The 26247-nt window shown below is 39.9% G+C and overlaps 1 protein-coding gene and 2 long non-coding RNA genes across 14 annotated transcripts in view; 2 read left to right on the top strand and 1 right to left on the bottom strand.

Moving 5' to 3' along the window:
* Positions 1–26247, bottom strand: part of NTNG1 (netrin G1) — a 148130-nt gene that overhangs the window by 55206 nt on the left and 66677 nt on the right. For all 10 annotated transcript variants that reach the window (XM_050306686.1, XM_050306695.1, XM_050306690.1 and 7 more), the window contains exon 4: positions 1385–1557. In XM_050306686.1, the coding sequence (XP_050162643.1) occupies positions 1385–1557 (173 nt within the window). The remainder of the gene's footprint in view (positions 1–1384; positions 1558–26247) is intronic.
* Positions 7368–11621, top strand: LOC126635433 (uncharacterized). The gene is made up of 3 exons (XR_007627710.1): positions 7368–8979; positions 10905–11003; positions 11577–11621. It is a non-coding gene; the product is annotated as an uncharacterized LOC126635433 (long non-coding RNA).
* On the top strand, positions 11849–15556 carry LOC126635435 (uncharacterized). 3 transcript variants are annotated; one of them, XR_007627715.1, is made up of 4 exons: positions 11849–11937; positions 12054–12208; positions 14836–14921; positions 15130–15556. It is a non-coding gene; the product is annotated as an uncharacterized LOC126635435 (long non-coding RNA). The 3 variants fall into 3 exon arrangements; XR_007627714.1 differs by having other exon boundaries at positions 12054–12198; positions 14836–15556; XR_007627713.1 differs by having other exon boundaries at positions 14836–15556.

Raw genomic sequence — 26247 nt, 5'->3', positions numbered from 1 at the left:
TCTCACTATTTTTCCCAAACATAGCTTTAAACTATTATTTAAACTATTCTGGGAGCCACACTCACTTTTGAAATGTGAAAAAAGTGAATACTCTTACTAAGTGTTTTTCCCCTGCTTCTTGAAAGTTCATTCTTTTTTTTTTTTTTTTTCTGCTCAGTAAGAATTTTATCATAATTTCATGCCCCCACACTTCATGGTTTGTTACTTAGTCTATTACTCTCACATTTTACTTGATAAGGTCCTGCTTCCTATGATCTTCATTTCTGAGTTTTGATTCTTCACAGCTGCTGCTTTGAAGTCTTAGATAACATTCTGAGCATTGCACACTGTTCCTGGTTTTAAACTTTTCATTCAACTGCAGTTCATAGCTCTGTTTCTCCCAAATAACTTTTCAATAAATGTTACATTCTAATATTCTAAAATGAATGTTTTGCTTTTAATCAGGGCAAAACTGTGGACTCCTTTCTTAAAAATAACTAGTAATTTCTGTCAAAAGGTTTATCCTCATTTCAATCCTTTCTTCAAAGGAATTTAAGTCTGTTACTCAGTTCAGGAGGATTCTGAATCACTGTGTATTTCATATGCGCAGGAAAGTGAGAACTGATCCTCATATTTGTCTTTGTGCCCTCTCTTTCACCACCATGTTCCTTCTGACCCAATCCTGTCCAGGGCCTGGAAATGCATTTGTCAGTAACTTACTGCTTTGGATAATATGAAAGTGTGCTGGAACAGTGAGTGTGTTGGTGAATGGCTGTTAGCTGGAACCAAGCAGATATAAAACCTCAGGTTTTGCCCTTGCTTTCCCTCTTGATCTACAAGGTCTACAAGAGTGCAGATGAATCTGGACTGCAGGTCAACATCAGGTAAATATTCTCCAACCTTTAGATCTTTGGTTATTAATTTGAAAAATTTGGTCTGACTTTTTTTTCTCCACTTTCTTAAATGGACAAAAAATGAGCAAGGACCTCATCTCACATGTTGAGCTGAGGGTGTTTCCAGTCTCAAGGCAATAAGGATGTATGAATGGAGAGCTGAGGTCACTGTGGCTGGAGCAGTACTGCAGATATTCCCACTGTTTTCTCTCCTCTGTGTGTTTTTTATGTGAAGAGTCCTAATTTTTTCATTCCTTAGACCTTTCTGTGCAGTGTCCACAGATGTGTCTATGGATACAAACATGCAGTTCTCATGCAAGTTATTTACAACCGTGTGAGAGCACAGATGATGTATCCTTAGAATTAACACTTGCAAATTGACACCTTGTTCAATTCTACACACTGACTCATAAAGAAATGAAAAACTTTCGCCAGCATTAATCTTCCTTCAGAGTCATGATATGGGGCAGAATTATAATAATGAAATATCCTTATTATACAAAACTACTTACAGATATTAGCAGTGCCCTTAGGTATAGGCAGATAAGAACCAGGGCTCCATGGTCGGCCCTGATAATTCTTCTTGCATTTTCCACAGTCTGGGCCAGTTGTGTTATGCTCACATTCACAAAGTAGTCTTTTGTTTTCTTCTTTACAGCCAGTAGCATGGAGGTTGCACTTACACCTATTTTTAAAAGGCAAAAATAAAACACAGTAGAATATTATTTAGGGGTGAGGTGAGTTTGAGTTCAGATCATCTTAGAAAAGCATGTCCTACAGCAACCACTTGATTTCTGTGTTGTGGCTGTAGTATTGTTCTGCCATGCTTTGTAAATAGCAAGTTGCAGTATCTTCAGCTTGCACAGGTCTAAAAGTAGACATTTCACCACGACTCCTTTCTTGTTTTCACTAATGCAGCTCCACTGAGAGCAACTAAATTATTCATCATTTTTACTACAGACTGGTCTATAATCTTGCAGGAATTCAAGGGTTACTCACTATTCCCAGGAACAGAACAAGTGCTCTGCTTATGTCCTTAGAGAATCTGGCCCAAATTAAGATCCAAATTAGGTCCTGGGAGCCTGAGAAAACACACTTCAATTAAATATCCTCTGCAGTGCCACACTTTGGTAGAAGGGAAGCTCACTATAATGATGTCTTGCCATTCTTGTTCAGAAAGTAGTGTCTTGCTGTTCTTGTTCAGCAAGTACTGTCTTGCTCAGAAAGGGAAAAAAAAATTTCCTGCTGTAATTTGATATAGCTGTACTAGCTGAAGGTCAGAGGAAATATTTTGGTAGGCACACTTAGTTTTACTTGGGAAAGAACACCTAATTGAACTTGTGACAAAATCATTAGATAAACCAGATTCTGCATCTGGTCTTTGAACAATTGTATCTTCCTTAAATTCCCCTCTTTCCCTGAAACTGGGACACTTACAGAATAGGAAGTTATTTTCATAAACAGTAAGGCATTGTCACCTCTTTCCATCCCTTTCCAATAGATGCCAAAGCCAGCTAAAATCTGTTTCTATTGGGGGATGGAGAGAAAACTAGTATTTAATGACCTTTCCTGTTTGTTTTCCTCATGGTTGTACATCTAGTGATTTAAAGGGTTCTCATGTGGGCATTTGTCACCTGTTCCATACAGTGACCAATAATTAGAGCAAAACAACCCATGGAATGGCCAAGTGCAAATTAACAGCTGTCAAGCTGACTTCCATTTGGAAGGAATATGACCTGAAGCAATTGGCCACATACATATATATCCCCAGGGTAAAAAAGCTTGCAGTTGTCATAAGTGGCTGCTGGAGAAAATCCCTAAGAAAATGTAATACAGTAGATGGTGGATCATTCTCCTCAATGCTAGAAATGAGACAGATGAAACTGCTGTTATTTGAGCAATGCTCATTCTAAAGAAAAAACACGTTCAGCACCTCTAAAATTGAAATTGCCAAAGTGTATTGAATATGCTAGACAATAGAGAGAGTGAGTCATTTCTATGCAATGTCCGAAATATCAGTGCTTGAAGACTAAATCAATAGTGAATTTTCAATGACTGACCACTGCAGAATGAAAGATGCCTGTCTGGGTGTCAGTGGATTAGATGTGCCTATTCACATAGAGATTGAAGATTTTGGCAAATGGAACTGCTATTAAGAAAAGGAATGGGTGATTTTACTGTCCAGGCAAATATGACCATGGAAGACTCCAAACAGGAGAGATATACAATAATAATGAGACCAAAAAAGTGAGTCAGAGGAGAAAAGCAGGAGAGACTGTGGAGTCACTAGAACAAACGAGAGAAAGGAAGAGAATGGATTTCTTTCGGGAGGAGATTTCTGTTTTGTTGTAGGGACTCATCACTGTCAGAGGCAGCAAACTGATTTAGGCAAGAAGGAAAAAAAAAAAAAGGCTGATTCTGAGGAAAAACTGTAGTTCCTACAAGTAGTTCCTGAAAGGGTGCTGCAGAGTGATAGGGGAACAGAGGTGGGGGAAAATAAATGTATGTCCATCTGCTAATGGGTGTAAATGTGCACAGCTCTTTTAATAAGCACCCGAAAATAAAGAATGGTTGTGTCAGAAAACCTTGTGCAAAATCTCTTTGCACTTCTTAGATGCTGTGCTTGTCTTGTTCCTGGAGAGACAGACATCCTTCCTTGGTTTTGGTTGTAGACAGTGCTGAAAGAGAACAAAAAGCACCTATAAAAAGTGGAAGGTCTCACCTCAAGCCAGTATCAAATTCTGTGGTGTATGTGGAGCCTTTTTTTAGGAAGGCTGCACTAGGAACTGGGCAATCTGTCCCAGGGACCTCATCAGAATGTACATATGCACAGTCTCAGAGACTTCTGCAAAGAGAAATGTCTGTTGTGCAAGAGGGACTGACTTCTCTGGATGACTGAAAGAGGTAAATGTGCGTAGCAGGGCTGAGAGATGACTAGAGTACAATAAAAAGTTAATTCTATTTGTAGGATAAGCAGTAAAAAAAAAAAAAAAAAAAAGAAACATTTAAGGTTACAGAAAGAAGACCATTTAGGTAAAAGTAGCATCCAGATGGACCATGAGAGAACCACCCTGGCAATGAGATACACTGGACTGTGAGTGGTGTGAAAACAAAGCAGCAGAGTCTGGACCTTTGGCATTTCAGCTGTCAATCAACTGAGCACCACTGATCTGGTAGATGACTTAGACTCCAAGCAGATCACTGTCAGGATGAGGACATCAGCTTCCTATGGAAGACTGCCCAAGTTCAGCTGCTTTTTAAGGAAGGTTACCTTTCTTTTGTACTCCAAAGGTAAGGAAGTATTTTGTCACCGTATAGAATATCCATGATGATAAATTATTACTGAAAATCCTAGGTACCATTAAACACTTTCTTTGAAGGCAGTTCCTAGCTGTTATTACTTTAAATCTGAGATAGCAACAGAAGATTTATGAGATTTACATACAAAGCACATTCAACACAAGATTTCATATAGCCTTTGTTGATCCTCCCATTAGCAGAATGTTGTCACTTTGGCTGCATGTGTAAGAATGGAGGAGTTCTGAAAACCTAAAGAGCTGATTCTACATCCTGTGTATTGAGTTCCAGATGACAATATTTTTTGTGCCTATACAATTCTCGAAATCCAAAGAGAAAAGTCCAAGTCCTGTGTGAGGTATTATGTACACAAGCCCAGAAATGCAATTACTGGGTAGCAGTGGGTGGGGAGCAGCTGCTTGGCACACCAAGTAGGTTTGCCTGTGCACGAAGAAGGGACGACAGAGGGAGCTGCAATAAGTACAGCAGTTTGAGAATACAGGTTAAGGTCTGGCAAACGTGGGAGGACGTTTGCTGCAGCCTGTGCACTGCACTGGCAGACAGCCTGAGGGCAAAATCTCATGGAAGGACACAGCAAATGTTAAGGGCAAAGTGCAGTTTTGAGGTACAGTACATGCTCACCGTAAATGGCACTGCTTGAGGTCTAATGCTTGTATGACTTTACAAAGAATGTCTGAAGTCCATGATTATAAATATCAACAACTCCATGGACAATTAGGTCACATATGGGGAGATGCAGGCCTTGAGATAGCTTTCTACCTGAAGGGAAAAGTTGTCCGCCTATTATATCTGGTGACAGTTTTTCCAGACTTTTTTTTTTTTTTTTTTTTTAATTGCTCCTGGTGGGGGCAGCTCTGCCAGTGTTGAGCTTGTGGAAGTGAATGCCATTGCTCCACAATACTTGCCTGCACATGGAAACTTCCACCCTGATGTTGCCACAGCACAGCTGATATCCATCTTTCCAGTTCAACCTGTGAGGACTCTCCCTGCTAAGCAGCCTGGTTACAGCACATGCAGGAACACATTTCCCTCAACGTGCAAATTCAATTTTGAATCGCTGGAGATTGATATTGCTGTCCAACGCTATAAACTCTAATTGTGTGGGAGAACAAATTTGTTTTTCTGACCACTCATCTCTGACAGACTCATTATTTTGTCATAAAGCAATTGAAATGATATTTTTGGCAGTTACATAAGGCGCAGGAAGCACTCTGGCGTGCTGAAGGAGCAGTGTTGTTGTAGTGGGAGCCCTGGGTGCGCTGTGTTCCTCACAGACTCTATTTACATACAGACAACTGACATTAAAGTGCTGTAAATATCACCAAGGTAATTGCTAATAGCGTGCTGACGCTCTCGCATGGGAGTGCCAACCAGCAGACCGGGGGGCACGTGAGGGGATCGCTGATGTTGAAGAGATCATTCACGAGAAAGAAAGACAAGAGAAGCTCTCTGATACATTTTTAACGACTAGCCATATGTTCCTCACTTAGATACATCTTTGAATCATTCTAGGTCATTGCCAAAGTTTAGAAAATCAACTTAAAACCAACTTGGAAGCCTTCTGCCCAAACTCTTTGCTTTTACATGCCACGAGCTGGCTCTCTGCTCCCAGGTAAACAAAGCCTGAACTCGCAGAGGAGTTGGTGTGTTTGCTCTTCACGTAACTGCCCACACATCGTAAAATACCATCCCCACACAGTTCTAATTAGGCATTTTAAAACACTGCTAGCAACATTAGGAGCCTTAGTCAGCTCCTCAGTGCTAGCAACTACTTCCAGCACCTTGTTAGAGTTGTCCTAAAGGACTTGGCCATGCTTTTCATGACATCAAACGTGTTAAGGCTGTCATCTACATTATGCCTCTCAAGCTTACTAATGACCTTAAGGCAGCTTCACCAGTGAGACTGAGTTTTTTAATACAATCTAGATGAAGATGAAAATTCCACGTTACAAACACGTAAGTGTTACCTCAGCCAGGAAGGAGGAAGAGATGTAAGTTGAGAAAGTGCAAGTCAATATATAAGCACCTTTAAAATATACCATGAAATCTTTTTGGGTAAAATCAGCTTTGCTGGTTCATTATTTTTCAGATTTTAATTTTTTTTTTTTTTAAACTCTTTATGAGGCAAATTCATCATAAGTTGAGAAACTGTCTGTACAGGTAAATTACAAAACTTTCACACCATGGAGTGTGCAAGGTAAACAACATGAAAATACTTATCTAAAGTCTGATTTTCCTTTAGTTTTCTCTAACAAGTGGAATATGTTTTCACTGAGGCTCACATTTGCTGAATATTATTATTCATTATATTGTAAGATTTTTCCATGTCATGTCAAAAAACCCCCAAAGTATGCTGGTCCTTACCCTAATTTCTAAAGCTTAATAGATTTTGTGGGGATGAAAACAAGTACAAAGGATACTGTTGAGAAGAAATAAAATGACTGCTGGCCAATTTATTTCTGTGAGGATGCAACAGACAGCGAGAACACGCTTACACAAAAGAGAGAACAAAACAATTACTGCAATCTCTGCTACCAGTGCTCACTATAGGGACTATCCTTCTGAAGAAGTTCTGAGCTAAAAGGGTCAAAAAAACCTAAGGACAGTTGACAATCAGAAAATGGCATAGGTTGCTCGCTGCAAGTAGGTCTGCTGAACAAATGTTCCAGCTCATGTGAAGCAGAAAAGTAAAAAGTAAATTCTGGTTTATATATTCTCTCTCTCTTTTTTTTTTTTTTTTTTTTTTGAGTCTTATGAATATCTCAGGTCCACGTTGCTGTACGGAATCAAAGTCCAAAGAAGGCACTACATATTTTTCTGGAATTAAGGAATAAGATGCCTATGGTCTGCTGGTAAAATGTAGTCACTGTAGTGAGAATATTGAAATGTGAGTCCTTTTTTTCACTTGTTTATTTCTGGAAGTGCCTTCTGCTGGTCACCAGTTTTTTCTCCTGTCCTTTTCCCTGAATTTATCTAATACATCATAATCTCCTGCTGAAAAAAAATTCCTTTGTGGAATAGGGCCACATCAATAATAAAGGATAAACAAATTCAATAATAACAAATATAACTTTGTATAGGTAGATATATTATTCTTTCATTTGCAAAGCAAGGACTAATGTTGGATCAGGTTTTTAAGCTTCTTAAATCTGTAAGTAGCTTTGTGGCTAGAAAAGAAGTTTAACCTGAGCTCAGTAATCCTGCTGCACCTTAGTACCTTAGAATCCAGAGATTTGCAGAAGCCTCTTCAACTTTATTCTTCACTGTTTCGTTTTCACTGCTAAATTCGGGAGGAAATTGAATTAGACTCCCACAGGCAGCATGGAAAATTGGGGAAAATAGCTTCTTATTCTCCCTCAGCTGAATATAATATATCTAGTGGGGAACAGCAAAGCCTAGGCACAGAGCATGTTTGCTTTGCTTTCTCAGTGGCCTACTTCCAAGCAGTTTGGAGACCTTGAAATTAAAAAAAAAAACCAAACACAAAAAACCACAACAAAATCCAAAAGGGCAGCATAATTCCCTTTCCCACAGTCCCAAGGCTCACAGAAAGCATTCAGGACATAGTATTACCCACTGTTTGCACTAAGCCAGCCCAACATTAAGAGAACACAAGTGCCAAATTTAATATGTTAATAAGATTTATTGTGTTCATACACTAGTAAACATTTCTATGTACTGTCAGGTAAATCCTGGCCAATACAAGCGAGAACTATCGGATCACTACTGACCAATTTATGTCTCAACCTGTATTTGATTAGTGCATTGTCTGATAGCTGCACACTGTCTTCCTTCTGAAGGGAAGCGTCAGTGGGGCAGGTCCTTCTGGCTTTGCTGCTCCTTTTCCCCTGCCACTTTCAGATAGAGGGCCACAAGCTACCATGCCTTGCCAAATAAACTGTAAATGTTTCTGAAATGCAGTAGTTTACCAGATTGACATCCTTCCAGACAAACAGAGGCATCTGAAAATGTTTACAGGCTACATCAACAGGACTCATCACAAACACAGAAACACAGTACCCTGAGCAAACTCCTCAGTGCCTATGAAACTGTTCTGATTTTGTGGTGAGATAAAAAATGTTACAGATCAACAGATATGAAATATTCACTTTCTTCAGTCTCTTAGATCCAAAGTCTAAAAATAATCCACTGTTGCTTATGTCTAGTAGAACAGAACAGCTAATTCTGAGTTATTTCGGTTTACCACATAAAAAAATACCCATCCTTAATATTAAATACTTAGATAAACCTAGCCAAGTGGAATGGGCACATGCTTTTTCTAACTTTGCTTTCATATTCTCTAAGTGTTAAAGCAGAAATAAATGTCTGAACATATAGCTGCTGTTAGCTGCCATAGAGAACCAACTTCCATTCCCCTCCTAAACATTCATTTTTGCCTTTTTTTCTTCAGAGATTAGTTTTCATTGAAATGTGTCAATAAAGAGAGTGGCTGTAAAATCTGCTAGGGTTTGCCAGTAGCATGTTCTGCAAATAATTTCGCTCGTGAACACAGTTTGCTAGATTCTTAGCTGATGTAAATCCATCTGGCTCCCGTAGATTCAATGAATTTATGTTAGTTCACACTGCCTGAAATGAGGCCTAATTTGTTTCCAGCTTTCATTCATATTATCCTAGGCTTGGTGGCTGTATTTTTAGATATAGGCAGATAATTTGTTTATAATTTTCACTGACAGGTCCAAGATCTTGAGTAAGCATGGGATGGAAACTGGGAGTCACTGGAGGATAAGGAGCCCAGGAGTGATGTGCTTTTAGGGACAGGACTAAGAAGGTAGGATGCCAGTACTTTACATTGTTTCTGTGCACTTTGCTCCAAACTTTAATCTTAGAAATAGGAAGCTTTTCTTATCTACATGAAGGATGCTGAATGGGGACAATGGCAGTCATGTCTCTCCCAGAGTGGAAGTAAAATCTCTTGCTAAGATGAGGACCAATAATGACAGTTTCTTCCAGTGCTACCAACTGATCATTTAACACTAGTGGATGTTTGCTAGGTTCCAGACTACCAAAGAATTGAGAAAAAGCAATATATGTGATGCACTTAGAGTTTACATCCACTGCTTTTTTTCAAAAATTAGTTTTTCTTTTTCCTTCTCTCTCACTTGAAATTTCCTTCTTTCTCTCTGGAATCCCTTTTGTCTCACCTACCAAGTTGCTGTATTTCACACTGCAGTCAATGTCTTGATACATGGATGGGCTGGGATGGCAGAGGGGGAAGCATGTGCTGCAGAGGTACTACTAAGGTGTTCTGAGTCCTCATGATGTATCTCCTGTTTTCATTGGTTTGCTCCAACTATCAAGAAAAGCTAGAAGACACTAAAAACTTGAATAACCTCAATTCCCATACTGCTGTGTATCAGAGAGACAAAGGCTAACGGGACAAGAATGCATCTCTCTCTTCACCATCTGGAATAACAAAGTCTGCTTGGCAGTACCCTGCCATAATGCATCACCACTTTTAAGTTTATTGAGAAACCAATTTTCCTGGGTTTAATATAATTAATAAATACCAGTCTTACATCTGCTCAGCAGCAATCCCCAGAAAGCTGCTCTAAGATGTTAGTGATTACACCAAACTTCCTGTCTTTATTTGTAAGTAGTATTTCACAACATCAGCTGCCAGCTGGTATCCCGAATTCTTTTTCTCAGCACAACACTGAAAAGGAACAATTTGTTGTGTGGGAGGTCTAGAATTGTGGTCATTAAATTACCATCCAAGTGGACATGCCTACAATATCATTCAAAAATGTTGTTTAACTGTCTGCAATGGGGGAAATTTTATTCTCTCATGCAGCAATGCCTTAAGTGAGGTGTTACAAATTTCTGTCCACAGTTGATGTTGGGATGGACCCAACTGAAGCAGAAATATCTTTACTTTAAGCTTAGAGAATGACTCAGAGCATAGCACCTATTGTGTCACAGTAGGGAATAAAGTATTTTCATGAGACATTGGCAGGAGAGCAGTGTTTCTGCTACACAAGAAACAAGCAAGGTTAATTTCATACTGATTTGGGTAACTTTATGAGGACTATAATAGAGAAAAGCAGCATAAAAATATCCATGGTGCGCGCAGAATTCAGCACCGGGGAAACCAGTTCTGTGAAGCTGTACATCTGCTGCTCTTTTCAAAAGATTTTAAAGCATTTCTGTTTAAGAGACCTCCCATGGCCTCATTTAAAAGCTCAAATGTGCCCCTAGTAGTCACTGCTGCAGAGATGGTATATATGGAATGGGTATGGACTGTAACTGGTTGCCTCCAAGGGAGAGACAATATGCCTTGTGCTGCTCTGAGGATTATTCCTGAGAGGAGCAGTGGGTGTAAGCCCTGGCTCAGGGCAGAGCCACCCTGCTGTCCTCGGCGGGTGTCCCTTCTCACTGCACAAGGACTGGCCCCCGCAGCAGCCGGTAGGGCAGGGTCCTGTGTGTGGGCACAGAAGAGGAGCAGAACAGCCCACCCCACACACACTGACTTTTGGACACCAGGTATCGTTTGAAAAAATGAGAGACCTCTCTGATAGCTTTAATGCAGTGGGTAGCAAGGTCCTGTTCCTACTGCAGTCGGTAACAGGGAAGGTTTTTCTGTGGGTGCTGGTAATCGGGATTCAGTGAGGAACCTTCTCCCTTGCTCATTCTCTGATAGGCATCTGCCGTGACCAGCTCTGCTTTTAACCCCTCTTGTTATGTTTATGTCTGTAGGTGAGGGAATTTTACAAATCTAACAAAGCTCTGATGAGACTTTCACCTCCTTTCCAAAAAAACACCCAGACCATGGAAAAAATTGTTTCCAAGAAGAAGGTGAGTTGTAGTTAAGAGAAAAGCAAACACAAAGCAGAATAATTTATGGAGGTTGTCTAACCCTTTCAGAGCTGCTGGGACTCATGGCAGCTCCTGTGATCCCCCCACACTGGGCAGGCTCCTGCAGCGACAGGAGTCATGCAGGATGTGCAAGGAAATGGAGCTGGAGTAAGGGATAGGAGCCAGCAGGAAAGCTTTGGGCAGTTGATCAGGAGATCCCACTTCTGTTTAAAAACAGCCAGAAAGGAGTCAGACTTTTCTCCAAAGATAATAGGTCTGTTGAAAATATCCCTGTTTTTTTTGCTGCATATGTTGGCTGCCTTTTGCTTCGGGTGTACCACCAATACACACAACCAGCAATAAAGCACACATAGAGAACAAAGGCTGAGTTCTCATTCCAGTAAGTTCTGTTAATAAATAGTTACACACAACTTAACAGTCCCTGAAAATCCCAGGATTCAAGTGCTTTAAATAGACAAAATCAGATTTCCTTTCTTTTATCTGTCTCATTTTATAGGAGATATGTTGGGGAAAGGTAAAGAAATATTGATAAAAACAATCTTTTATTTTCAGTGTCACCATGAGATGTCTAGGCACTGACTGGACATTTAGAAAAAACCACCAGGTAAGTAAGGGCATAAGCAGAAGTGTAATTCACGTTGTCTTTTGAGACTCCTGAGAATCCAGATGTGAAAACTTTTCACATATGATTTAGTGGCCTCTTTGTGGATATTTTTACATGACAAATATGTAAAAGATTTTGTATATCCTCATTAAATTATGAGGACACAGCCTAGCCAAAAACTAATGCTTGATTCTGAGAAATAGCTTAATATTCCTCTTTTCAGACTTGGACCTTGCTCCTCATCCGCACAGAAGCCGCTGCCCAAGATTCATCGTTGCCACCACTCTGAAAGGCACCTTTTCCACGCAGGTAAACTGTGTCCTGCTGTTCCCTGCCAGTGGTTTGCTGTTCTGCTGGTTATAGCTGATATTACTCCTTGGTGTTCCTGAGTTTAAGGCCTTGGAATCGCCTCTCTCCCTCTGCAGTGCTGCCATCGTTGCTGGGAAGTGAGGAGCTCAGGGCAGCTGCTGCGTGTGGAGCACCGGCCTCATTGCCCTGCTCTCTGCCGGGTCCTGCCGCTGCCTCCGCTTGGTGCTGCTCATACGGGCGAAGGAGAAGAACGTGCTGACTGTGAGGGCAGGTTAATTGATCTCCTTTTGAAAAATCACGTTGCTGAACTTGAACTTTAAGGATAATTATAAGGCATAAGGCAGCTCCGTTCTTTTCTGGAGTGTGTTCCGAGGTATTCATGATTGAACTATAAGAGCCGAGGGTGCACAATGAACTGTTCAGAGCAAATAATGCTGACTAAATATTTCAAAAGTGGGTTTGTTCTGGTGTTTTCTTGTGTTTCATTAGGGTTGCTTATCAAAAAGCTTAAGCCTCATGGCTCCATCTAAAATAATTGGGAACTGGTAGTTGCTTATTACCAAAGCAGACACTCCCAATCGACTTTAAAATACATACAGCTTTTATTATCCCTTTTTTATTTCTTTTTCTTTTCTGTTAGTTTTTCGTCTCAATTGGAGGTCATATCTTAAAAGAGAAAAGTGAAAAAACCAAACAACATTTCTCATTGTTTATCATGCTAGCCTCAATTTCTTAACTTTCAAAATCCATACAGTATAAGCTCCTTGTCACAGAATAATTCCCTCTGGAATTATTATGATAGGAATTATTTGCTGGTAGTGCCATGCAAATAATTAATTTTTCAATTCACTGACTGAACTGAAAAAAACTGGGGGAAAAAATTAATTTGTGTCAAATGAAACGTGTAGTTTTATTTACAGATTTTAAATCCCACTTTAGAAATTATTTTTGACAATTTTGTAAAACAAAAATATTTCCAAAGGAAAAATTTTGCCTTTTTTTTTGAGTTTTCAAAAAAATCAGTCAAAACTACTTATTAATGGGAGTTGAATTCTGATACTTTAAGCCATCCCAGACAGAATTTTCTTCTGTGAATAATTCATACTTCAAAAATATTAATCCTTTCTCCTACTGAAGAAAACTAGATGACAAGTGAGCTGTTGAAGTATGCCAAATGCACTTACTATCCTCTAGCTAACTTAGATACTGAAAAAGAGCTTTACCTCTAGTCCAGTTGGTGTAACAACCGGCACAATGAAATTATTTGTTGGGAGTAATTTTAAACAATTCAGGAAATGAAGTTCTAACTGTATCTTTTCTTTTTAATTTGGGAAAACCATTCTTCTTTCACCTAATATATTTCAGTTCCTGTCTTTGTATAGAGGAAGATTACTTTCTTTTTCAAAAATACCATATGACTACTGTTTAGTTATAGGCACTACTCACTGTTATCTTGAAGCCATTAAACTGCCTCAATCTGCAAATGTTTTATCATTTCATATTAAAGCCAGTGGAATTAGACAAAGATAGGAAAATTATAAAGTATTTTTAGTGTTAGAATACTTGAGATAATCACAGAATATTCTGAGCTGAAAAGGACCCACAGGGACCATAGATGGTCTGTGGGTATGACTCCTAATGGATGACTTGGTCTTCTTGGAGCTGGCTGGTCAGAGCTAGGCAGTTCTATTCACTTAGCAGAAGCAGCTGGAAAGGAGCTCTTAAACCTCAAATGGTGAAAGGGAGAGCAGACCTGGTCCTGGCATTGCCCTGGGAGCAGCGAGCAGCTGACGTGTATGGACACGGGCACAGGCCTGCCCATCGTGGCACCCCCAACACTGGCTCTCCTCCAGGACAAAAACAGGGTTAATACTTGCCCTAGCCCCAAACTCACATGGCATGGGGCAAGAGGCTTTGTGTATGTCTTTGTGAAATGGGGGTGATGACACTGCTTTGATAAGTTTAAGTGGCAAAGGGCTCGTAGTTTTAAAGCAAAGTATTAAAATTCTGACCTAATGTCAAATGAGAATAAAATAATGATTGCTTTTGGCCTTCAAGTGCACTGAAACATATATTATTCATGTTTGTTATTAACAAATACTGGGTAAATCAAAGAATGTTCACACAGAAGCTGCACTGTCCACTGAGAGGTTGGGAACATGTTTTCGTTGTCTACAAAACCAGACATGCTGGGAGGTCGAATTTGATCCAGTGACTATAATATTCCATGTACCAGAAGAACTAAACAACTTCATTTATATTTTAAATGTTTCAAATCAATACTTCCCTTCATATTGTGTGACCCCCGCCAGGAAACTCTTATAACTGAAAATTTAAGGAATAGATTGCAAGTTATGAATAATGTAAGGCTGTCATAGGGGAAAGCAAATTGTGAAATACTGCTGACAGAAACAATCAGTACATGTTTATACTGAAGAAAAACTTTAGCAATTTTGTCTTGCTAACACAGTTTTTAAAATCCCATACAAACTTTTCATGTTTTCCCTGAAATGTCAAGCAGGCTTCCTCAGCTTCAAACTACACTGGAAAATATACAGGCTGTTTCTGTTCTCAAAGAACGAGCTAATCTGGAAGTAAAATGCTTGCATATATATATATAATAAATAGCTCTATGAAAAATAATCAAGAACTAACAGAGGCAGATAAAGAAAGAGCCTAGATTTGTAAAAATATGTCGTTAATACAGGGATGGCTAGCAGCATCTATTTCTCAAGCAGCAGGCTATTACAAGGAACACATCTAGCAGGATGGGACAGGATCTGATTTGGGGTATAGACAGTCAGATGCTGAACAAGAGCTTCCTTGCATTAAAGCATTCTTCAGGGCATAAGGAGAGTGCTGTTCAAAATGAACTGGTTTTTGTTTGCACACTGACAGAGTTGCCATCAACTGAAAATAAGAAGAGGTATTTGTCCTGAAGACCTGATGGGCAGGAAGACATAAGGTGCCCTGAGAGCGTCCTTGTAAGAATGCTTGCATGACACAGAGCTTTATCTTTAATAACTTTGGCATAATTTTTAGAAATCTGAATTATGCAAATAAAAAATCAAGAAGAAAAACATAATGACCACTTTATTAGAAAATATTTTTGGAAGTAATAACTGTGGGGATGAAGGAGTTAGTGTTTGTGTCTGATGTGTTTTATAGCTGTGTTCTCTCTCTTGGACACAGTTGCAGAGAAGAAGGAGGGAGACAGCTCCACTGGGATTTAGGATGGTGCCCACAGCAGTCATCACCTCCTGTCCTCATCGTTACTGTTCATTGTCGTTCCTCATTTATTGCCATGCCTGCTCAGCATTTCCTTCTGTTGACCTACACAAGCCAGGAGGGGGGAGCATTACACAGGACACAGAGTTGCCTCCAGATCTTGTTAAAGCTTCTCTCTGCTTTCACACTGAGCAAAAAACCTCAGGAGAGGAAAAGGGCAGCACTTTTGGATTTTGTGCTATATACAGATTTATCATGATATACAGCAAATGGACTGAACCAAATGACTTAGTGGCCAATATAATCACATCACAAAGGTAACAAGCTTCTGGCACCTGTCCAAGCTTCTTCTAACAGAAGTTGAATGTAGCTTTCAGAATATAAAATTTCTATTCCTTTTTTTTTTTTCCTATGCCAGCCACTCCTGTGTTTTGTCTCAGTTTTACCCCTTTATGATATTGTCTGGACCTACCTCTGAAGATAAAGAACTTGATAAAATAAGGAAAAAAAGTCTTAGTCTGTAGCAGGATTCTGTTGAGATGTGTGCACTGCAGACTGTGAACCCTGAGAACACCCAGGACAAAACAGTTGCCCCCTTCTCGGTCTTACTGGCCCTGGCTCCTGTAGCTGCAAGGCAGGACAAGTGCCCTGGGCTGCCTCTGGCAAATTTCTTAGGATGAAGTCTCCCCTACACCTCAGGGCAATTCTTTCTCTTTCTTGTTTGACTAATTTAGTTATAGCAGCTGAATTTTTAAACCTGGTTTCTTTTAAAATGTGCTAAGTTTATGAGGATATAAAAAAGTACACATTTTATGTGTTAGGGATTAGAGGGAAGCTCCTGATTACAGAGCACTGAGACTGGACTTTGTGTTGTATTAACTGTGTTTGCATTGCAGCAAATATTTGCACAACTCTCCAAAAGGTCTATCTCCTGTTACAACATACACTCAGCCAAATTTAAATTGCAGAACCTTTTTCTTTGGGATCAAGCCCTTTTTTGTGGTCTTAATACGGGCAAGAGATTTTTCAAAAGCCCTGGTATAATAAAACACAATCAAAATTTACAAAATCCCTAACTGTTGACAAGAGTCAGCACTAAACCACTTTTAGGTCATTTAATTTTAAATGCCAAATGCCTCTGAAAATCTAATGTGGTGCTCTTTGGATGAAGCCTTTAGAGCATATGTCTCTCCTCTCCACAATTCACAAGCAGGCTCCATGTCAGCTACACTCTACTTGTGCATTTGTTGGTCAAAATCTGGGTATGACTGTACAGCGAGGAAACCAATGAACTGCGTTAAAACTACATCCTTCACCTGCTTGTGGAATCAAAAGACATAACCCTTTGTCATTCTGGTGGTATGGCTGTCTTGCATCTCTCCTCTTTAAAGCATCTATATTTTATGAAGCATTAAAAGACAAACAAACACAGAGACCACAAAATCCAAAGTCTGCATTAGTCTCCAAAAGTAGCCATTGGAAAGAAGAGATATTTCAGAATCTGATCTATCAATATAGTCGTTCAGTATCTGTAAAAAACAAAAGTTCAGAGGTATATTTTAAGACATCAAGTCTAAAACATGAGATATTTGTATATGTCAGAATGGAGGCTGTTGTGGTCATCTATCTGAAAGGGTTACTACTGGAAAGAATCACCACACTGATGATAGTTACTTCTGCAGTGACTAACTGATCTGCCTGATGAGAAGGTAAAAGGACACAAACTGGTTTGGGTGTGTAAGGATTCTACACTGTTGGAACTTTCTTTTGAGACATGTAGAGTAGAGGAGAAACTGTTATTTTACTTTTCCTTTCATCCAACTGTTTCTCCACTTCCCCTTCACTATTCAGGAAAAAATCAAAATGAAAACGGGGGTGAAACCCTTAACTTCCCTCCATCCCCCACTCTCTCTCCCATCTAGCTTCTGCATTGGGTTAAACATTTTCAGTAACAGAATATTAGCAATTAATAACACTCAGATTGTTTGATCTTTACCTCATTAATAACTATAACACAGCATTCTGGAACCACAGCTTCCCACCTTTTAATTTTTCTCCTGTGTTGCAGAGGGGAAGTAGCTGCCCTTGCTGGCAGACTGCAATTCCTGTGGGACACAAGTGATTAAAAATGTAACTGGCTCCTTGCTGTTTTGCTGTCCTGCTGGAAGAATTATTTCAGGGGCATTCAAAGGAAGGGAGGCATGGTTCCATAAGCACAGGCTCTTTAATGAAGCTTGCTAAATGATAAGCAATTTTCTGCATTGACAAAGTATAATAGGTTTACTTTTTCACTGTAAATTGAGACGTTCCTGCTGAAGGTTTCAATTCCTTCTTTGAGCCACACGGGCAGCAACTCCCCACGCGCTACAACTAAAGGAGTCATGATCACCAAAAAGAGAAACAAAGACAGTGAGAAATGAGCAGCTGGAGGGATGCAGGGTGTGGGAGGAGGGAAGGAGGATTTCCCAAAGTGGGTCACTGACAAAACAGATGCCTTGTCATACTGCAGCTCTGTACCCTGTCCCAACTGCCCTCGCTGCACCCTGTTCCTGTCGTCTCTGCTCCCCCAGAGGAGCAGAGAAGGTTGTGGGACCTTCTGTGCTCTAACTGGGGGATGGAAATGGGAGGGTTTTAAAAAAAAATTTTCAAGTCAATTCATGGTTGTGCTCATGTGACACAATCAACAGCCTCAGTTCTAACTGGGAAGAAACAGCCCACAGTTCAATAAATACAATGAGAAAATCTAAGGCAAATTAAAAGGGATCAGCTACTGAGGGAATGAATATCATGTTCCCTCTCCTGCATAAAATGCTACCAGAGTTTCCTGGATCCAGTTCACGTTCATGTAGCTTGGACTGACTTTCTGAACAGGTCTAAACAAAAGCTCTGTAGAAGCATTACAAAATCAAAGAAGTTAAATTACTGTGTTTATGACAACTTCAGTAAACACCATCCCAAAGTCTACAGATTCTTAATGCACAAGAGAGTTAGAGTGGAAAATGAGGAAAATCAGTTTTATCAAATATAAAAGTCAGAAACAATAAACAGTTCTGCAACCGTTCTGTCTCTGGTAACTTGCATTAAAATATATATAAAGTGTTTTGGGAACTGAAGCAATGCTTCAGTTCAATAAAACTAATGCAATTAAAGAGAAAGAATCCTGTTTTTCCTCTGCTTGCAATTTCAAATGAGAGCTTCCTAAAACTTGTGACCACTGCTGGAATCCAATTCAGGACCTCAGCTTATCAAATTCCCAGCCCTGGCACCATGCCTTTGAGGTATTATAAAGTGCTGCTCATCACCACATCTCTGTCTATAAATGCTCCAGATAACTTTAAAGTGCAGACATCCCATTTTGAAACAGGCAGGTGTTCACTGTGAGTCAAAATGGTGTCACCAAACACGCACAGCCTTCAGCCAGTGCTTCTCCTCTGTGTGTTAGCATGAAAGGTTTCCCTATAACATTTTTCTTATACTTGGGAAGCTTTGCAGGACAGCACACCTACACAAAACCACAGGTTTTCTAGACCCTGTAGACTGAGCATCTTACTCTGTAATCCATTCCAGGGATGAGAAACTGCCAGGCTAATGAGCTCTCCTGCAGTCTCTTCCCCCTGCAGGTGCTTCCCTAGAAGGATAATCTTAAATCAGACACTGCCATGCCAGATATAAACCCCCAAACAAACACCAACCCTCCCTCCCAACATAGCTTGAGCAAACCTCAGCAGCATCTGACTTTGATGAAATCCCAAACTTCTTTGCCATTCAGACAGTCAGAGCCAAATTAATTCCTCGGCATCGTTAATGCTCAGAGCCATGTCTTGGGATTTCAGTACAGGAACATATTAATCTCTCTGATAGGTGATAGTGCAATATATTACTGATGGGGGAGCCAGTATGTCAGCACTGTGATAGTGACCCTGACCAGCAGATGACTGAATGGGTAAGGGGAGAAGGAGCTGCTCTAGCTTGAAGGTACAGCCTCAACTTTGGCAGGCAGTACTTCACTCTTGTCCCACTACTAATTTTCCAATGCATTACTTTGTTGCTTCGGTATCCAGAAAAGCTCATTACGAAGGTATGTGACAGCCCCTGATAATACATGTCTGTGGCAAAATAATTGATCCCTCTTTGCAGTGGTGATCTTTAATGCTCGTAGGGCATGGGAGGTTATTAGATGGCAGGCGCCCTTCGCTGGTCTCGAGCGTAATACGTTACCAGACAGCAATGCGCCAACTATCTATCACTTACAAAATAATGTCATCCCTGAAAAAGGGCCTGGCAGCTGGGGTTAGGGGAGGAAGAGAGTTTAATTATATTTGTGGATGAAAAGGTGTCCTGAGAAGAGCGGGCAGCCTGTTTATTTATTGGCTGTTCAAAAGCACTCAACACAATATAAGAAAAAGATCAGGCTTCGCGTTACGGTGGCTCACATTGCTGTTACAGACTCTAGCCTTGAAATCAAGTTCAAGCTGAAGAACAAAATTACCTCTTACAATATGTGGTTTACTTCTGCAAATGAAAAGGGTAAGAGATGTATTAGTAATGCTGGCATTAGTGGAGGCAGCTGGTTTTAGATATTTGGTATTTCAGGGATGTGAGTTTAGCATCGTTACTAGAAGTACAGCTTACTATATTCCTCTGCTAACTTTCCAACAGTGAGCAGATGGCTACCCTATTACCAACCATTTGCATTTAACATATTGTAATGATTTATATACCACATGTCACCGAGCAAAGTGAAAACAGTCAATGGTAACTAATTAGTCGAGTGTGAAGACGCATATCTCCATGTATATATCCTTATTGTAATGAAATTTCATCTTTTTGGTTGTTAATAGGTTTGATTTGCAGTGTAACAGAAATACTGGTGGCAGTTAAATGGGAACCACCATGTCACTCTACTTTCGGGACAGCATTGCTATCATTAACATTTGTACCACTACTCCCTTCCACGCCTGTTTTATGAGTGACGGTGCACAGAGGACAGATTACAACAATCCACTGTGCTTCTCTGCCAATCTTTCTTAAGTGTATTTCAAAGTACTTTATAAATCTTAACATATCAGATACTGGCTAATATCACGGGACAACACACATCTGGAGAGGGTGGAAGTGGGGATGCTGCATGGCAGAGAGGAAAGGCACTCTGGATAGCTACCACAAAGACACAAATAGATTTAAGGGAGAAAATGAAAAGAATCACAAGTCTTCCAGGGAGTTTACAAGGGAGAAGCAGACAACTATTGACATTTGCAAAAACATCAAAGTCAGAAGATAGACTCAAGGGTTCAAAGGAAGATTGATGATTTTAGAAAACTGCCCTCCAGCACTAGAATAGGGGCATGTGTATATACCATGTATTGCATTATCCACAGAATGTCCCAAGACCTGATCAGACTTAATCTACAGTATAAAGCTATAGATTATCAGTCTCTTCCTGAAATGCTTTTAATTTTGGCTTATTTTAAAATGTCAGAATAATTGCCAGTGAAGTACAGCCATGTTACTCCAGAGCATAGCAGCATTGCCAGCATAAAAGTCTGGATGAACTGTTGTGAGAGCAACCAAATGCTGTTCACAGACAGACTCTAAAGCTCCAAGGACTCAGTGTGCTGCAAAAATTAAAGGTGGTCTCACTCAGGAGTGGTAGTATGTCAAGAAGTTCTCCAGTTCCTGCTCCCTTCTAGTGTCATTAGGACACCTCTTGCTATTCAGCATCCTTTTATTTCTACCATGTCCCACAAATCTAACCAGGACACAGCCTGTTCTCCTGCAAAGGGTTGCAGCTAACATCATGCTCTTCTGAATGCGTCAGCAGCCAGACTTTCTCTTGGGAATGTTACCTGCAGCAAACTCCTCATCTCCTTTTCCCTGACCATATTGCTGCCTGCTAAATTCACAGCATTGCCATTTGTTTCTGTAGCTCTTTCCTTAATACTCCATGAACAAGATTATATTCTATGAAACCAGAATTACAGCAGTGTTGAAAACTTACCCTGTTGTTCAGCCCAGTTAACAAAATGTTAAACCCGTGCTTTACTGAGGCTTTTTGCACTACAGCCTGCTGTGATCAAGTAGGGACCATGATGTTTCCCTTTGTGCCCAGGTCACCATTACTGCTGAGGCACATTAATCCCAGAGATGGACTCAAGAGTGAACGGGAGGAAGGGTTCTCACAGACCCCACATAATGATACTGTTAGACCTTGACCTTTACTAACTCCCTTTCCAGTTTCTGAATAGGTCTTTCCATGTGACTGTATCACTGGACTTGGCAGAACTGTCTTGCTTTATATGAGCCTTATGATTCAAAGATGAGAGAGCATGAAAAAGCTGAGAGGTGTGTTTTTTTCCTATTTGCTTTTAATTAGAAGCTGGGCTAGCCTTCTGTACTCTTCCTTCTTTTCTTTCTTTCCTTCCTTCTGTCCTCTGTTCCTTTCCATCCCTTGTTTTCCCTTGATCCTCCTACATGCATTTGAAGCTTGCTGGGTTAGTAAAGGTAACTTCACTAACATTACTCCTGAGTTACAGGATTGCATCTGAAACTAATATCAGGACTAGTCCCTTGTTTCAATACCTCTGATAACATACAGGGAGTGATACAGAGCATACTATGGCACTGTTCTAAAGGGAAATAAGACGACAGACAGCAAAGTTTCAAATATTTCCATATATCAGGGAAAGCTGAATGAGCCTTTATTTATTACAGCTAACAAAAAGAGATTAACAGAGAGATAGAAACATCACCCGTGCCAGGAGAAAGCATGTGGATATTTTGGTTCCAACTACTACCTTCTGAGCCACTTCACATACTGAGAAGTGTCCAGGAAAAATCAACTCCTAAGCATGTGGAATTAGCTACTGAGATGGCAGGCAATACCACCATGCTGATACCCATGGAAAGGATCAGAATGGAAACTTAAAAAACCCCAAACAAACCCACACCTAGAAGTTAGTAGTTCCTATTACTTGTGAAATAGTTGGAAATTTAAAAACTTTTAATGTGATAATATGTTGTACCACTGCAGCTTTAACTTCAATCCAAAGGACATTCCTGTGCCAGAAATCATTTGTATATGTGATCCAGGAGATCCTTAAGCTTATTTCAGTGTTTGCATTAAATTGAACTCTTTTCAAATGAAAAGCTTAAAAGAAAGAAAGTTTCTGCAAGCTATTGGAATCACTGAATTTATTCAGAAAGGCTCTTTGGATAGCTTTTCTGCATACAAAGCAACACAGAAAGAAAAAATTCTCGTTTCTTTCATCAGGAGTTTTATCTCTATTCCTTTAATATTCAATGGCAAAATGAATTATACTACAAAAAGGCTTGGTGCATCTCCTCAAACACCCCGATCCTTCACGATACTGAGCTTCCTTGAAAGACAGCTGGGGGAAATCAGTATGGAAATACTTGACATCTTGCAAAACGAGCCAAGAAAAGATGATCAAATGCTAGTGAGCAAAGGTGGTGAGTGAAACCTGGTGATTTAAACCCACTAGTTATAAAAGCACATAGCAGAATGAGAGTCCTGGGCAGCATTCAGGCTCCACTGCTCTGCTCCCCTTCCAGTCACTATGACAGACCACAGTGAGCTGATGGACAGGAAGGACTTGTGTCGCTGGGATGGAGGGTGGAAACCAGTATTATCTGAACACAGGTAGGAGTAAAACCCATCCAGGACACCTGTACTGAGTAAACCACTGGAGACTGTGTGAATACACACTGTGACCATTTAATTATTTCAATTCCTGATGATCCTAGATTTGTTTACAGAAAATGATGGACCATTTTCCTTAGTGACATATAACAGTAGATATATTAAAAAAGCAAATTGCACTTGGGAGTTAAAGATAAATTGACACACTCTTAAATACATACATTTCTTTTTCTTTCCTGTTCTCTAATGAGTTCATAATTTAATCAGAGAAATTGCTAGATTCCCTCCATATACTAGTAGAAATCTCAAAGGAGAACAAGCTGCTTATGCAAGTGTTCCTGTAAAACAAAGACTATTCAAGTACAGTAAATAAATATTAGAAGCAAGAATGGTATTCAGTTGTCTCCTTAAAAGCTTGAAGCCTATGTATCTTAATATTGATGGTCTGGTTCTGAGCTGAACACCAATGAAAACATTTTGTATTATAAATAAAATTATAGCATTTCTATCTATTATCATTTTCCTAGGGAAAAGGTCTGTTTTTGGGTAAATTGCAGAGGGATATTATGCCAAGTGTATGACAGAGTAACATGCAGTTTTAATCCAATTAATCCATCCATAGACTGGATGTGCAGAATAAGCAAGAGGATGAAACCCAGTAGAGCCCAGAGTCCCTGGTGGGACCTGCTGAAGGTGGCAGTGAGAGCCCCCCACTCGGGGGAAGGGCACTCACCCACCCCAAATCCACCACAAGCCTCACTGAGCGGTTCAGGGTCACAACTGGCAGGCGGGGCAGGCTGACAAAGAAGACAGAAAAGCCCCAAACCCCTAAGTAGAAAATATACCTTCCTTTGGAGTAATTTATTAGATACTGAGATGGATTTAAATTTAGAAGAGATAATGTGAGAGAAAGTGTTAAAATTGAGGTTACTTTTCATTTGTGTACTGTGAGTTAGAGGTTTCTTTTGCTTCTGGAACAGCAATAGTAGCTGAGATGGGGTCAGAAAACCCTGGAGCTTAAATACAGAAGCTTCAAGGCGAGATGAGTATAAAAATAAATTCCAAAGGGCTTAATAACATTGTACAGAGGCTGGATATTCTGGTGTCAGAAAGAAACTGGTGGCTCTTAGATCAAAACATAATCATTCAAAAGCAATAAAAGCCTTTGTTTTAGCCAGCTAGTCATTCTGTTACCCACTGGGACAATGTTTTTTTTTACTAGCATCCCAAATTACAGTTAATTTACAGTGTATAAATGTACCTGTCACTAAAAATATAATAGTTAGAGCAAAAATACTTTAAAATGAACATTGTTAAACCTTTAGCAGTCTGATCCAAAATCTGCTAGGAACCTTTTGCTTGACTTCAAAGGAATTATTATCAGCATTTTAGTGAACTTCTTCTGCAAAAAAAAATGTTTAAATGTGGGAGCTGTACCTCATGGCTTCCTGCCAGGACTGTCCTTCACATGGAGTCAGAGACAGGCAGAGCCTGCAGACAGCTCAGGCCACCTCTGCAGGCAACAAAGTGAGAGAAACCTTCCTGAGGTTACTGCACAGGATCCTCCGCAGCAAGGCCAGACCAGAGGAAAAATGTCTGCTCTTTCTTAGCTTCCCATCCCAGAAGACTTTATTTATGCATTAGTTGACCTTTCTAGTCGTTGGACCATCTTGCTTCAGCAGTTAATTAACACAAGTGCCATAATTTAATACAGTTAATGCTACTTTATGCCCTTTAATGTACCTTCCATTAGTGATATTATTGTAGTATTACCCTGTAAATTAAAATAAGATCAAGACTAAGAGAGGGTCCCTTTAATTAAGGTACTGGCACACTACAACGTCCATTATTCACTAGAAAAAAATCACCCTGATTTAGTGAAGCAGACCATCAGTAAGTCAGAATTAGTTCATGTGGATTATTAGGTTTCTTGAATAATGTGAGCACAATGGGGTTGCTGAAATTGCTAACAGCTACGTTTCCTTTCTTCATCACCTTAATAAATACACAATGGAAGTGGTAAATTGAAGATGAATAAACAGGTGGTAATAGAGGAGGGAAGGCACTCATTGAAAGTACACAGGTTTTCATCTCTAATGCAACATACATCAGCCTTATTTCACACCAAAATGCAAACCACTGACAAAACAAACCCTATATTAGGTGGGCAAATCTCCTATCAATAATTCATTGTGAAGTATTAATCACCCCAGTATCCTGTATATTTAACATGGTGGCTTTAAGATAGATGCTTTTCACTGTCATTGTTCCTTAAAACAAAGGACTAGCTTTAAAGGGTGTCTGCTAGCATCCCCTACATGTCAAGTTCCTTGGCAATGTCCCTTTGTATCCCATCTTCATGGAATAGTCTAAGTTACCTTTACCAAATGTATACAAATACCTGGGTCTCAAAGCCCATGATATGAAACACTGTAGCAAAATAAAATACATTTGTAACTTACTTTCCAGTTAACATCCTAAATTAAGCTGAAACAACTGGAAAGCTGGGCTGAATCAGAAACAGTGGCACAACCACCCTGGTAACCCTCGCTTCCCTCCATCAGTTAGCACGCTCAGTGCGTGCCAGGGCACATGCCTGGAATGCTGATTGGGAGACTCTGGAGGGGGCTATAAGGTTTCTGGTGGAGACAAAAAAAATACCTAAAACCAGGTGACAGTGGGCTTTCTGCAAGTTACATTTGGTGCACCTTAACAACCAGGAGCTGTGTATTGCAGCCCCACAGCTACCTATCAGTAAGCAAGCCCTGAAGTCTTTAACAAGGAGGGTTCACAAGATACTGAAGGAAACGGCACCAAATCCCTAAAGAGCTGTTCTTCTCATTAGCAGAATGGTGATAAGAATTCACACGAATCTAATCTAGTGAGGTACTATTACACATCAGATATTTCTTTTAAAGCATGTGTCCAATTACTGCAGCATTTAGACAACAAGCATCAGCATCAGATAAGTTCTCTGTACAGTCACGCTTCATTTCTGTAGATAATTTTTCACAAGATTGCTGAGCCCCAGATGTTCTCAGAAGGTTTCTGTTTCTAATTTGCATGCAATGCACTCTTTTTTAATCCTTCAGATGCTTTCTTTGATAAAGTACTGATAGTCTAATTGAAGTCAGGCTAAGCTCCAAATGGGTTTTCAGATGGGGAGCAGGCTTTCCTTAAAGCCTAAGGATCTTCAAATCCTGAGCTTTGATATGATGCCTCAGTAGAGCTAACCCATGTGGAACCCAATGGAGAAAGGATATATATTAAACAGAACATAGGTGTTATTTTTTTATACACTGAGGCTAATTTTATCAAACTAATTCAAACAGTGTCTTAAGCTGTTCATGATCCAGGTAGCCCTCCCAAAAGACTTTTGAAAAATAATTTACAATGTAACTAATGAGTATTACAACAAGAAT

The sequence above is a fragment of the Myiozetetes cayanensis genome, unplaced genomic scaffold, assembly GCF_022539395.1.
Source record: "Myiozetetes cayanensis isolate MyiCay16 unplaced genomic scaffold, myiCay2020 scf12, whole genome shotgun sequence".
Classification (NCBI taxonomy): Eukaryota; Metazoa; Chordata; class Aves; order Passeriformes; family Tyrannidae; genus Myiozetetes; species Myiozetetes cayanensis.
This window is presented reverse-complemented; position numbering and strand designations above follow the sequence as displayed.